Here is a 14,662-nt window from a genome sequence, read left to right as displayed (position 1 = left end):
TCAAGTGTCTGAAAGATGTCACTTTACAGAAATAGTGTGTGCCATTCTATCATCATAATGGTGGCCTTGGTAAGTGTGCCCAAAAAGAGTGCTGAATTTTTGATGCACATGCTTAAAAATGCAGATGCTGAACTTAATGGTTTAGATGTAGATTCTCTGGTCATTGAGCATTTCCAGGAGAACAAAGCCCCCAAGATGGGCTTCCAAACTTACAGATCTCATGGTAGGGTTAACCCACACATGAGCTCCCCCTGCCACATGGAGATGATGCTTAATGAAAAGAACAAATGGTTCCTAAACCAGAAGAGTCATTGAACAGAAGAAAAAGATATCCCAGAAGAAACTGAAGCAAAGACTGCCTTGCCCTGTTCCTGGCTACACATTAGTTTCACAGATGTGCTTGCTTTGCTTTAAGGTTGGCTCTAGATGTCCTGAAAAAAGAGTATCACAGCATCTCTTGGCCTTAGTTTCTTCATCTGAAAAATAAGGTTGCATTCCACAATTCTATAATGTATTTTGGTATTCATGATTCTACATCTTCCCTTGATAAAAAGTTTCTAAACCTCCAAGCATTACTGAGGACACTCATATACATTTAAATTAGTGAGACTGAAATACTGAATTCAAAGAAATCTAGAATCTGAGGTGGGAAGAGAATTCAGGCAGTATCCAGCCCTACCATTAACACTAGAGAGATTTACTTGGCATCAACTTTTGCAACTAATTGAGAGATTGTTGAAGGCAATATGCAATATCCTTGAGTTATATACTATGTCTAACTATTAAGGTGAATTTACTTTCTTCTGGAACACCTGCACTAATCACTGGTATTTGGTAAAAGACAGCGAAAAGCTTTTCTTTGGTTTTTCTGGAAGGAAACAAATTTACCGCCTATAATTAGACTTGGGCAAGAACCCTTTGGGGTGCTTTCTTAGAATTGTTCTTTATTAGAGCACAGCCTACTTTCACTTCCAGGCTGAAAGGTACATATTTCAGTGCAATAACTACATTAAATTATTTTAATAATCTGTAGTAACTCATAACACGGTGATGTGGTATAGTGACAGATATAAGGCTCTTTAGGGTCCTTGTGCACCTCATTTTTCAAATGGAGCCGTATTTCATTGTTATTAGCATGCCTTTTTATTAATGGTTGCTACAGCAAATATATTAACAATCAAAAATAGAAGCTGAACAATCTAGTGCCATTGGAAGGCAGAAAACAGAGAGCTGTTCGGTGATTCAATATGTCAAGACGAGTGTGACTTTTTGAACCACACAGCTGGGAGAACAAACTACCTTTACGCATGGAAGTCCTGCTTGTTTCCGTTTGTCATTCAGTGCTAAAATTTATTATACGTCCCCTGCAATATTTGCTCTGCTAGTCTCATTATTAAAAATCAGGAAAACATATCTACACCATATTAAATGGCACTTACCTCAGCCTTCAGAAAATACCTCCCCCAAAACCTCCAGCCATCAAAAATGGAATCAATCATGCCCTGTAGTTAGGTAAAATTAATTATATGAATATTTGCCATAGGTAGCAGGTAATGCTCTCCAGAGAGAAATGTGATGATCATGGGAGCTGTTTTAAAGGGTCCCAGTATATATTATAAGGATCACAGATTTTCTAAGTGAAATTGAGATGCTTTATAAAATAAGGTGGCTGGATGCTAACATGGCTTAATCTCAGGCAGGGGCTTTCAGATAAATAAAACTTTTATTGTACCCATTTTACAATTTAGGAATATAACTTACTCATAATTCCCCCATTTATCTGCTTAAAGATTGGGTTTGGATTAGGTGTTCAGTTCCCATGTTTAGAGAAATCACATAGGGGAGAATTTTCTAAAGGTTTAATGTTTTTATTATTATTCTTCTCTTATTTTTTAAGGAGAAAAGAGAAATTTCCTGATGTAGTCTATTGTGGAAAAGATATGGGAGATGTAGATGACAGGATTAGTCAGTAACCAGATAGAATTTTGAAAGCAGTAGAGGAATAAATTGTCTAGGAGCATAACTTGCATACAATTACATTAACTTCTTAGCTAGAAGGAAAAAAATCATTTTAAATCTGCTATATTCAGAAATAATTTCCAAAGAAAAATAACCTTTTTCAATATTAGTCATTTATTGTTCAAAAATATTACTAAAATAAAAAATTTAGCACATGGACCGAACTTTTCATTTTACCTCCTGATGTTTTGGTATCATGTAGAAACAGCCTTAAGATGTTTTGAGTTAAGTATCTTAGATGAATCACTAAAATGCTATGTGTGAAATAGTAGCACATTTCAAGAGTTGGCTTTGTAGCAAAACAAATTTTGATCTTGGGTCTCTTTTTAGAAGAACTGATTCTTTTAAAGTCGTCATGAAATAAAACAAAATCCAAATTTAAATGGTGATATTTATACTTCCTGATGTGTAACTATCAAAGTTTCTTTAATTTTTGGATTGAGAGAAGTCAAACAGTGTTTATTAAGTACATATACATACTGTTTGTTTGGGGCAGGGAATTGTTACCTAGAAGGGCAAGACATTAGAAGCTAGGCTTTCTAGAAGGTTATGGATTGTTCAACACTCTTAAAATGCTTCGTTTTTTTTGTTGTTGTTTTTTTTTTTAATGTAACCCTTATTCTAGAATTCTGAAGGTATATTCTTGAAGGATTAATTTGGGTTTACTAGTTTCTCTGCCTGTGACTGGTAAATGTTTGTTGAATGAGTGAATGAAAAAGTTTCCCAAAATAGTTATTTCTTACTATGGCTCTCTGAAGCAAAAGAGGTAACTGTTCTTTTCTTTGTGACCATTGAAAGCTTTAGTAACTTCTATATTCTCTCTGTAAATGGTGTTGCCCTTTGTCTTTCCTATTTATCTATAAGGCCTGTAGGTTTTCAAAGGACAGTTCTTCACAGCCCTAAGATGTGAACTCCCCTCCAAGCAATTAACTGTAAATCTCTTTGGATAGTTTCATTGGAATTTCATGATTATTTCCAGGATAAATTGCTTCAGGCCAAATTCAGCTCTCCCATAACAAACACAAAATCATCACTGATAGTCACAAGAGTTTGCATAAATGTCCAGGATGGAATCTGGCCTTCTGTGAAGACTGGAAAGAAATTGTGTAGCATGAGTGTTTTAAGTTTTGAGTACTTTGGCAAAGCATTCAGCTTCAGCTGAAAGAAATTTGAAGGAAGTACAAGTTAAAATCTCTTATTTACCTGAGGCCTTAAACTGAGTAAAGCTAGTTCTGTTTCCTCTTGTTCTTATACTCCTCCCTCTCAGCAACTCTACAGCTCTGAAGAAACAAACGTTGCCAAGATTAAGTTAAAGTATTTTATGAATGAATCCCCAGCTTTGACAGACATACTGTCTTTAGACTGACTGGTTAAAATTGTTTCCTTTGATCTAAAGGTTTTCCCAATATGGAAACATCTTAATGGATTTTCATAGACAGGATCTAGAGGCGATCGTTTTATAAATGAGATAGATGTGCTTTCAATTTACGATCATCAGAAAATGGTTGTGAGCACTTTGAAAAAGAAAAATCCTGAAGCATCTTAATGACTGATGGCCTGTACATGATAAATCCAAAGCTTACTTGTGCTAGATATTTGCAAACACTCTTTGACAAGTTCCAGCACTTTAACTGATTCACTGATGAGCTAATCTAGGTGAAGCCTTAAAATTCCATGTAGCTGAAATTTATGATTAACCTTTCAAATATTTGCAATGTCTTATTGAAACTCCAAAAGGAATGCAAAAGAATATAGTTTTTAAACTAGAGAATAAAATTGCAGAATATCACAGCAAATTAAATTTAGGGATACACTAAGAGTGAGAGCACTACACCCTTGGGGGATTTTAGAGACATTCAGTTATGCATTTGGCCTAATAAAACCCCAGGGCTGTGATGATTACATGATAGAAACACCCTCTGTTAAGCATTACCAAGTGCACAGCTTTGATGATTTTCTTAGGGGGGCAAAACAAGTGTAAATTTTGCCCCTGGAGAGGGGCAAAACAAATGTAAAGTTTCCTGTTTCTGGAGTTCACACATACAGTGTTTTCTCAGTCAGATTTCCCCATAGCAAATGGGCTGTGCTATTTCTTGGAGAACGCTAACAATGCCAGGTCAATGGATGGGTATTATTTGAAAATAAAATCTGCTTTCTGATTAATTTTCTCTGATGTTATACCAGCTAGTGAGCTACTTTCCATATTCAGAACTTTTAAGAAGTTTATTCTATAAATAGATAATGGTTAAGTCTCCGTCAAAATAAAAAAGAAATCTATTTATTCATAGTTTCCACCCCTAGCCTCCATAAGTATCCTTACTGCCTAAAATATACCTGGAAAACAGTAGGTGCTCACTACAAGTCCATCCATTTACTCACTGTGATGAATGAATGGTGCCTGCAATACACAAGGCACCAAGCAAGGAGCAGGGAATACAGGCTAGTCCCTGCCTTTATAGAATTTATAGCTATTGAAAAAAAAAAAGTTTAATTTAGAGTGACCCACGGTTAGGTAGCTGGATAGGTCATCAAAGTCGATGAGTAGAGATTTGTGTCTACTTATTAATAAAACTTTTATACAGTTTTTTTGTTAAAATGATCATCTTTTGACTGATAAAAGATTTGGGAATTCCATCCAGATATTCTTCTCAAGTATTTCTGGAAGATTCAAGCCTCAGGAAGATAAAAAGAAACATCAAAAGAGCCCTGTGGCTGCTTTCTCCCTCCTTGGAGAGACAAAGTCTGAGTGTAGAGCTCTGGAAGTGCAGGTGTGACATGATAGAGCAGAGTTGAAAGAAAACAGCTTGGTACAACATTGGTCTATGACTGGCCACCTGTAAGACTTGAGGTAAGTTACTTGATGTTCTCTAGTCTTCATCTGTAAAACAGGGGCAATGCCACCCAACAGAGCAAGCTTCTGGCAGAGTAAAATGCAACCAAAGATGAACAGAGGCTTTGAAGAGCAAATGTGAAACCCCATGGGTGTGTGAGAGGAGAGCCTGAGGAATTGGGTGAAGGCAGGGGACTTACTTCGGAGCAAGACCCTGCCGAAGAGGCTGTGATCCCTGTCTAGGGTGTTGCAGTTCCAACGATGCTGGCGGAACTGGTGCTGGCACTCTGCTGTCCACTCGGCCACACCCACGCCAATAGCTCGCATCACATCTGGGTGGCGGTGGCACAGCTGACGCTGGCGGCTCACCAGGCCTGGCACATTGTCACACATCACCCTGGAGGAGCCACCTGTAGCTCTCATATACCTGTGAGGGACCAACACAGGAGTGAGCAATGTGAGTGGGGAATTCCCCAAGAGATTGAAGACCTCAAAACACTTTTCAAATAGGAATTCCTTATCATTCTGGTAAGTTAGAAAGCAATGTTTTCTTGTTTTTGTTTTTGTTTTTTAATTTTAGTTCAATGGAGAAAGATGCCAGCCAGGCAGTCGTGAAAAGTGATCTGGTAGAAGCCACCCCAAAGTGTAGCTATGGCATGAAGCCAGGGCAGCGAATGATGCTCTGGACAGGTCTGCAGGCAGGGAAGTGAATGAGAAGAGGATGGGTGATGTTTTGGGGGGAGAATGCTTCAAAGTCTTTCCCCAAGAAGGCTCTGATCTCAGTGACACAATGTGTCTGGATTTGGCCTTGGGGGAAGCTGACCTTTAGAAGTGCCTCACTCCCTTTTATTTGACCTAATGCTCAAGTGCCTTAAAAATTGTATCTGTCTAATCAACACCTGCTGGTATCTGATGTTACACTCTCCTCATAGACATGCTGTTCTTTCCTTACTAAAGAACCCTTTAAATATTTCCATTTTACAGCTCTGTTTGGCTTTTACAGAAAATTTTTGGAAAAAAATTTATTGTTATTAAGGATACTAAATGTTTGTAAGAATCAAACAGTTATAGCTTCATAAAGTACTTTTGAAAAGAAACTTTAACAAAAAATTACATCATCATCTGTACCCAGATGTTCTCTATTAGTTGTGAAATGTTTAGAAAGTTACCTTTTATATAACCCAAGCTGCCATAGGTGTCTTTTGAAGTGATCAAACAGGGAGAATGTCTTTTTCATGTATTTTCATTATTTTATACAATCATAAAATCATTTCAGCTGTGACTTCCAAAAAATATATTTAAGTGGCAGCTAAGAGACAATGTGACAAAAAGTCTGAGCAATAAATAATGTTTATACACCCATGGAAACAGAAATAGTCATTTTATTGAAAAACGGTCAGTATGATAAATCAATCTTTGATCCTGTGTCAGCAAGGTCAAGGCTAAACGCCTTCCTGTTCAAAGAGGCTTAGGAAGTAACTGAACCCCTCTTTCCCATCAACGCTTTGCTTTACTTCTTTGAAGAACTCCAGTGTCTTCCTAAAGTTCCCTGCTTTGGTCTTTCATATGGTTGAGACTCCTGACTTTGGTCAGATCTTTAAAAAAAAATTGTCCATGATAAGAGGTCTTTGTGAATCAGTATTTTTAATATCTGTTCTGAAACTTTTAAGTGCAAGGAAGTTACAGAGCTCCCAACTCCATCTCTTTTCAAGATCAAGAAGGTCGGTAGGTGGGGAAGAATTTCTAGATGGTGAGAATCTCCCTTTGGAGCTTTTAATGATGCTAAGGCCTGTTACTGTTCAACGTTCCTTAATTACACAAACACACACACACACAAAATCGCAGATCAGTGTAGAACGGACAGCAGCAAAGTTAACTTTTGGCATGAGGGTTTTGAACAGGGTAAGTAAGGTCTTGAAGCCCCCTGAGTCTGCAGCTTCCCATTGAAGCGGTAGTCCCTACCTCCAGGCATCAAAATGTCCTTCCGCCCCACTGAGGTGAAGCATTAGGAATGTGGAAGGACGGGAAATAATGCAAAATCACAGGTTTCAAGCTTTACAATTCCCGGCTGTCTGAATTGGCACGTCGGTTTATCTTGAAGCAGTTTTTTTCGTGTGTGTGTTTGTGTGCGGCGGTTGCCGTTTTCAAGGTGATTTTACACACACACACACGCGCGCGCGCGCGCGCGCGCGTCTGTGCTAAAGACCTGGCTAGCGCGTCTGTCAACGGGACAAGAATTTGGCCGATTTTGCTGTCGCTCAGCTGGATCCAAATAAACCAACATCCCAGCTCTCATTTGAAGAACATGGATTTCTTTCTTTTTTTTAAGTTGTCAAAGCTGGAATGATCCGCCAGGAAAAGAGAAGGGGCTCAGGTTGGGACGTTAGGAGAGGGTGACAGCCAGGGGTCTCTGGCCTGGATTACCGCCGTGGCCGCACGGGAGGGTCTATGTGCCTAGTGCTGTCCCCACTCCCCTCTCCAAAATCCTCCCGCTCCCGTGAGCGGGGACTTACCACCATGAAGAGCTGACCTCAGGGGTGAGCCAGGTCAATAGTAGAGGGAGCCAGAGCCAGATTCCACCGAGAGGAGCGTTCATATTAACCCCCTTGCGTCCGCATTAGGTCAGACTCCGTGTGCGGGCGCCATGCGTGCCCGGAGCAGAAGCGCTCGGCGCTGGGAGCGCCTTGTCACTGCCGCCCGCGCCTCGATGCGCCCCCGCCCCCCGCTCGCGTCTGCGGCAAGTGGCGAGACTCGCTGATAAAGTTTCAAAGGATGAGCCGGACGAGCGATAAAGGCCCACCCGGACCGCCTCGCCCACAGCCCAATTCCCCAGGCGCGGCGAGCACGGACAGCAGGAATGCTGTGCGCGTCTCCTGCGCTCCCGTGTTCGTTCTACTCCCAGCCCGCGAGCTGCCGTGGGAGGGGGCTCTAGGCCGGGTCGGGCGGGGGGTGGGGATGGGTAGGTGGGGTGGGCGCGCGGGGTTCCTTACAAGGGTGGATGAAATGATGGCAAGAGACGTTTGGAGTGAGGTGGGGCGGGGAAGGAGGACACTTACAACCTTGAGCAGCCGCGGAGGCAGGCACGTTTTGGGAAACTCACGGCAAAGGAACGGACAGGCGGATAGGCGGATAGGTGAAGCTACCCTCCGGCAAACAGAAGTCCCTGAGCATGGCAATGAGGGGATACGAGGGAGATGACCGGGAGATTACTATGTACAGTATACAAGAATCCAGAGATTATTTTCAACTCTTTGATCCGTTTATCGCCCCAACGCCAAGAGAACAAGAGCACTTGTAAATTTGGAGCTGCCGCGTCTAGGCAGGGCAAGGAGGTGAGGGAAGGCGAAAGTTTGAAGGAAATGAAGACCCTGTAGCCTTCATTCCTCAGGGTTGGGCTTATACAGAGCTCGCAGGGAGGGGAGCCCGGGTTCTCATCCAGGCGTCCTCGAACAAAGACTCTGGGGAAGATGCAGTTTTTACGCACACCCAGCTCCTCCCCAGCCCCGCGGAGCGCAAAAGATCATCGAGGGAGGAACGGAGGCAGGGAGGTGCCCACCCGGGGTTTGAGCCCCAGTGTGGGTCGCGTCTGCAGCCGCCCGAACGCTCAGCCTTTGCACTTCGCGGAGGCAAAGACCCTCGGCCCTGGGTTGAGTCCCCCCACAACCAAGAGAGAAGGGCTCAGGCCCGCGGGTGGAGCGTCTTGAGCTGCAACTGGCTTGGAGCCCTGCCGTTTATCAACGGAAAGGAAGGAAGACGAAGAACTCGCAGCGGCCGTGAACTGTTCCATTGCTCTTTTCCCGGGGCGGAGGGACCCGCTGTCCGACCGAAGAACGCGCTCTATCTAGGGAATCGGCAGAGTGCGGAGGCTGGGGTTGGGGGCTGGGGTGAGGACGGTGAGGCATGGGTGGGAGTGCGCCGCATTGTTCCCGGGAGTGGGAGGGGAGTGGGGGTAGCTGTCCAGATAGGAAGGACCCGCTCTCTCCACCACCCACGCTCTGCCCGCCCCACCCGCCAGCACTGGCCTGAACATCAGCCCTCGCGAGCGCGAGCGCGGTGAGAGGCTGGACTGGGCGAAGCGTAGAGACGCCAAAAACCTGAAAGATGCTGTCATCGCCACCCCGTTTCCCCCCGCGGGTCCCTGGCAGGTCCGCCCCTCCCAGGCTGACCCAAATACATCCCCATTTGGGTCCGGAAAGGGAGGGGAGGGAAACAAGCATCGCGCCACCCACGACTCGGGAAGAGCGGGGCTCAGCGCCAGGGCCGCTCGGTATCGCTGGGCCGCGACCCAGGGGAAGTTCTGGTCGGTCTGTGCCGGCCGCGAGGGCGGGACAGGGGGGATTTCTATTCAGAGTATGTGCATACGCTGCTGCTGAGGCTGCTGGGGCAGCGGGGAAGCTTGTGATAGGCACCAGCCACAAATATCTCATTTTCCTCTCTGCTTATGGTCTTAAGCCACATTCCTGCAAGCAGAGGAATGAGCTAAAATTTACCTCCACCCTCCTTTGTCCCTGCAGTCTCTTGCAGTAAATCCAAACACTTCGGACATGTAGAATAGATGGAGGTATGACTCCAGAGGAACTATAAATTACCAAAATTTCAATTCTACCAGCAAATAAATAAGATGTGGGTTTTGGGAGTATGTGGGGAAGGTAGGCAGTTGCACACTTCTCTCAAGGAGAATGATAACGGAAACTACTTAAAACATTCCATAACTCCAAGTTTCCACCCACCTCAGCACACTGTCCTCACAGCTAAGTGGAGTTAGAAATACATGAGTGTGACCATCAGCTTAAAGGTCCTTTCCCTCCACCCAGGGAATTACTGAATGGCCAGGAGACCTGCCCTTCAGTTGTTGGTGAGTCCAATGGAATGACCTAAACCCGAAACAGACCTCCTGGAAAAGGAATGGATCATCCCTAAAGATAATTAAATCCACTCCGAAGGACTGCATCCTGGGGCAGGAGGAGGAGTGCCATATGTCTTATAAAGAAGAAATCCGTCTTGGTGAAAGGCAAAAGGCTGAAAAAGTTCAAGAGAAGCTAAATCCAGATGTGAAAAAGACCCACCCAAACACCCCTTTCCAACCTGTCTAGAGTTAGTCTGGACCAGATGACTTGTCTCTTCCAGACCTGTGATTCCATTTCTCTAGCATTCTCCACCCCTATTATGACCCATTACTTAACTCAGTAAAACTTCTCTTTCTGCCCAGCAGGTCTGACTTTACTCCCTCATTTACACCTATTCTCTTGGTGATCCCTTCACTTTGACCACAGAGAATCTAGTAAGGAAGTTGGGAAATGCTCAAGAAAATTTGGAGGAAAGGTTACAGCAAACCTCATTTCTCTTGCAATAAAAACTACCATCCTAAAGAAGAATTAATAAATAATGAAGTAAATTGTATTACTTCAGCTTAGCTATAGCAGATGATGAAGTAGGGAAAGAAAGGGTTTACAATGCCTTTATATCTATGAATTTAATGTCTTGTTCTTTATTTCTTCAATGAGAAGTCTCAGAATGGACTGTAAACCTCATTTACAGCATATGGAAACCAATTATCTAACTGGAGATTAATATTAGTTTGCTTTTAACTTCAGTATAACATTGTAGCCAGATGAGTCAGTCTATTTTCTTAGCTAGATCCATTGTTTGTCTAATCTCCCAGGGCAGGAGAACTAATTTACTACCAAACCATCTCCACCCTTTAAAAATGGAGAGTTACTTCTTCAGTCAAATAGTCATTTGTCTTTCAGTTTGCACTAGCTTCTTTCTAAGGTACTGACTCTTAATTTAACTGCTCATCAACAAATGATTCAAAGGTCCAGTGTCTCCAACTTAGAGTCAATGACCCTAAGAGAGAAGATAATGTGTTAATAGGTCATGAATGGGAAAAAATATATGTATTCATTAAAACTTTTTACTTTCAAGGCTAACTCTAAGATTTTCATATACATAACAACAGGAGTTAAGTTTGCAGTTTGTTTCCAATGCTTTTAAAAGCATTCTCCCTTTCCCTTTTAGTCACTTCTCAAATTTTTATCAAGCACATTCTTACCTGTTCTTTGTCAGAACTTGCTTTTCGAAAAAGTTCTAATAGCAGTCATTTAAATATCATTGTGAATTTAAATTAATTGGCATCCAGGACTTCTTCCATCTAGGAGACAGTAATAGGTACTTGACTTGCTCTTCCACTAAAAACAATTATAAGATTGGAAAAACCTATATAGGGAAAATCTTTTCAGGTATTGAAATATACGCAGCACATGGCTGTGACCCTTGAGATAGTGGAACACATGAGATGAGTTATACAGCCATCCTGTAACAGTCCTGGATTTTCTGCCTAAGAGCACTTTTCTTATGGGGTGCAAGAAGGTAGAATCCAAGCAAAGCAGTGATCTCACTTAGCTAAAATGACAGAGATTAGTGTTCTGGGCTGTTGAAGCAACTGAAATTTATGGGGCAACATACATGACAATAGGTATCTGTGAAGAGAGGGACTCCACAAGTCTATATGGACATTTCTCATAGGTCCTTGGCTGCAGACTGGGCCAAATGTAGGCAAGGTCTAGCAGAGACTGCTGCAGGTCATGCTGTGCTGGGAAACACTAAGTTCTAGCACAACAGGGTAGATACCTCACTGAACATTTCAGGCATTCAGTTCAGAGCCCAGAAAGGCCATGCCTTAAAAGTAAGGACCATGCCTTAGTGTAAAGACCATGTCTTAGGACAAAGTTCAAAATCTTGTTTCCTTACATCATGTGCTCTAACAAAGAATAAAATCAAACCAGAGAGGACCAAGAACAAAACCAACATCCAGTCCTTACAGACTCCCTACAATGTATCATTCAAAATGTCAAGCAGACAATAAAAATTGCTAGACAAGTGAAAAATCAGAAAACATGACCCATAGTCAAGAGTGAAAGCAGTCAAAAGAAACTGATCCAGAAATGACCCAGATGTTGGAAATGGTAGAACAGGATTTTAAACCATTTTAAGTATGTTCAAGGATTTAAAGAAAAATATGGTCACAATGAAAAAATAGATGGAAAATCTCAGTCAAGAAATGGAAATCACAAAAAACAAATGAAAATTCTGGAACTAAAAAGTACACTGTTTGAAATGAACTATTTCACTGGATAACAATGGAGTGGAATTGGCAGAAGAAAGGGACAGTGAAATTGAAGATAGCAGTTATCTAATCTGGAGAACTGAAATAAAAGATACTGAGAATAAAATTAATGTAACCTCAGTGATGTATGGAACAATACCAAGCAGTCTGATATGCTTGTGAGTAGAGTCCAAAAAATAAAAGAAAGAAAAAACAGGGCAAAAAGTATTTGAAAAAATAATGCCCAAACTGTGTTCAGTTTGATAGAAAACAAACTTACAGCTCCAAGAAGGTCAGCAAACCTCAAGCAGAATAAATAAGAAGAAAATCATAACTATATACCACAATAAAATTGTTTAAAGCCAACAATAAGGGAAAAACCTTGAAAGCAGCCAGAGGAAAAGGACACATTAAATACAGGGGAACATGGATATGAGTTACAACTGACTTATCATCCAAAACAATGGAGTTTAGATGAAAATGGAATGACATCTTTAAAATGCCAAAAGAAAAAAAAAAACAAAAAAAAAACTATTCCATTTAGAATTCTATGTTTGGTGAATATATCCTTCAAAAATGAAGGAGAGCTCTTCTTCTGTTTCTTCCTCTACCCCTTCCCTTTGGGAACAATGAAGGACCACACCCTGTGAGTAAGAGGAAAACTGAAACAGACCAGACCTAATGAAATCTAAAGCCAACTTCCAGAAGTCCTCTAGTTATGATTCAAGGAGTGGGCAAGTGACTAACACACTTGGAGAGAGTAGGTGAAATTCCCCTTTTCTCCTCCATTCTCTCTCATACCCCAGCCCTGTGGGCAGCTCTATGTTGATGTTGGCAGCAGTGAAAGTGGCAGCAGTGGGAGCCCTCAGGTGCCTAAAACTCTAACCGATGGGAACATTCATCTCCAATCAGAGAAACTGTGGTCAATAAGCAATAAAATTCCATTGCTTTTCTCCTTCTTTCCTCCTGCTGTGGGGTGGCTCCACACTTGGGTATAGTCACAGGGAATATCAGCAGAGTGGGATAACTAAAGCCACACTTTCTGGTCAAAGGACCACAAAGTGGGAGTCCTACGGAACCAGAAAGTACTTAGGAAAGAAGGAGCTCAGGAAAACAATCCCATAAATTGTATTTGAATTCCTGTGTTCATCCCCCAAGCTGTGAACATGTGGATCTGTCCCTCAAGATCATACCAAAACTTTGGGATAAACTATGCAATAGACCACCACCTAGACAAACCACTGGGTTTCACACATGTGAGACAAAGACAAATAGCACTGAAAAGGCCTTGAAAACTAAACTGACACTGGAACCAGAACTCAAAGAAGGCTGGTGAATTGGTGGCCTGAACCCAAGCGGGTTGACTGAAGCAAGAATATCAACATTCACCATGGGATTTAAACAAGATCCAGAGTCTCTTACCATTCTATTCAAAACATCTAGGATATAATCAGAATTATTGGGCATACAAAGAAGCAGGAAAATCGAAACACACAGAAGAAAAGACAACTAAGAGGCTAATTCCTCAACGACACAGATGTTGGAATTATCAGACAAAAACTTTAAAATAGCTAATAAATTGTAATAAAATGCTTCAAAAAGTAGGGATGGATATTCTTGAAAGAAATACACAACAGAAACTCACAACAAAGGAATAAAAGATAGAATAGTGACCCTATGGAAATTTCAGAACTGAAAACTACAGTAACTAAAATTAAAAAATAACACTCACTAGATATGGTCAATAGCAAAATGCAGAGTACAGGAAAATATGACTGAACTTGAAGATAGATAAATAGAAAGTATCCAATCTAAACAGAGAGAAAAAAAGATTTGAATGAAATTAACAGAGCCTCAGAGATCTGAAGGTATAACATTGTGTCACTGAAGTCCTAGAAGAAGAGAAACAGTTCATTGCAGAAAAAATATTTTAAGAAATAATGGCTACAAATATGCCAAATATGGCGAACGGCATAAACCTAGAGACAAGATGCTCAGCAAATCCCAAACAGGACAAACCCAAAGAAACCTATGCCCATAATCAATTGCTGAAAACTAAAGGCAAAGACAAATAAAGGGAAATAATTATTTGAATGACTATAGATTTCTCCTCAGAAATCATGAAGGCAGAACAACATTTTTTTAAGTCTTAAAAGAAATGAACTGTCAGCCCCAAATTCAATCAACATCCAGTGAAAATAACCTTTATCAATGAAGGTGAAATAGACACTCTCAGATGAAGGAAAACTAATAGAATTAATTGCCTGCAGACCTGTTCTTGCAACATCTGGAATGAAGAAAGGGCAACAGAAATGGTAGATATCTGGCCAAATACAATACACTCTTTTTTTCTTCAGTTCTTTAAAATATGTTTGAAATCAAAAAGTGTTTTCAATGTATGTAGATGTAGTACATAAAAACTAATATAAAGGGGGAGGGCAAAGTGACTAATATGGTGATACATTTTCACATTTAATTTAAAGCAGTAAAATGTTGATTCTAAGTAGACTGTGAAAAGTTATGCCTATACTTACATCCCTTATAGTGACCATCAAAAAACTATACAAAGAAATTTACTAAAAAGCACAACTGATACATAAAAACAGAATAAAACAGTTCAAATAATTCAAAAGAAGGAAGGAAATGGGAACGAGAGGAATGAAAAAGAGAGAGAAAAAAAACAAGAAACAAATAATAAAACAGTAGAC

General features: G+C 41.2%; 1 protein-coding gene across 1 annotated transcript in view; it reads right to left on the bottom strand.

The window, feature by feature from the left end:
* The window catches only part of WNT2 (Wnt family member 2), a 44,089-nt gene extending 36,644 nt beyond the window's left edge, over positions 1-7,445 (bottom strand). Inside the window, exons 1-2 of the mRNA XM_037837450.1 lie at positions 7,363-7,445; positions 5,050-5,276 (exon numbers count right to left, since the gene is read on the bottom strand). Of these exons, the coding sequence (XP_037693378.1) occupies positions 5,050-5,276; positions 7,363-7,445 (310 nt within the window). The remainder of the gene's footprint in view (positions 1-5,049; positions 5,277-7,362) is intronic.
* Positions 7,446-14,662: the final 7,217 nt, after the last annotated feature.

The sequence above is a fragment of the Choloepus didactylus genome, chromosome 5 (assembly GCF_015220235.1).
Source record: "Choloepus didactylus isolate mChoDid1 chromosome 5, mChoDid1.pri, whole genome shotgun sequence".
Taxonomy (NCBI): Eukaryota; Metazoa; Chordata; class Mammalia; order Pilosa; family Megalonychidae; genus Choloepus; species Choloepus didactylus.
Note: the sequence above shows the minus strand (reverse complement) of the source record. Positions and strands in the feature narration are given on the sequence as shown.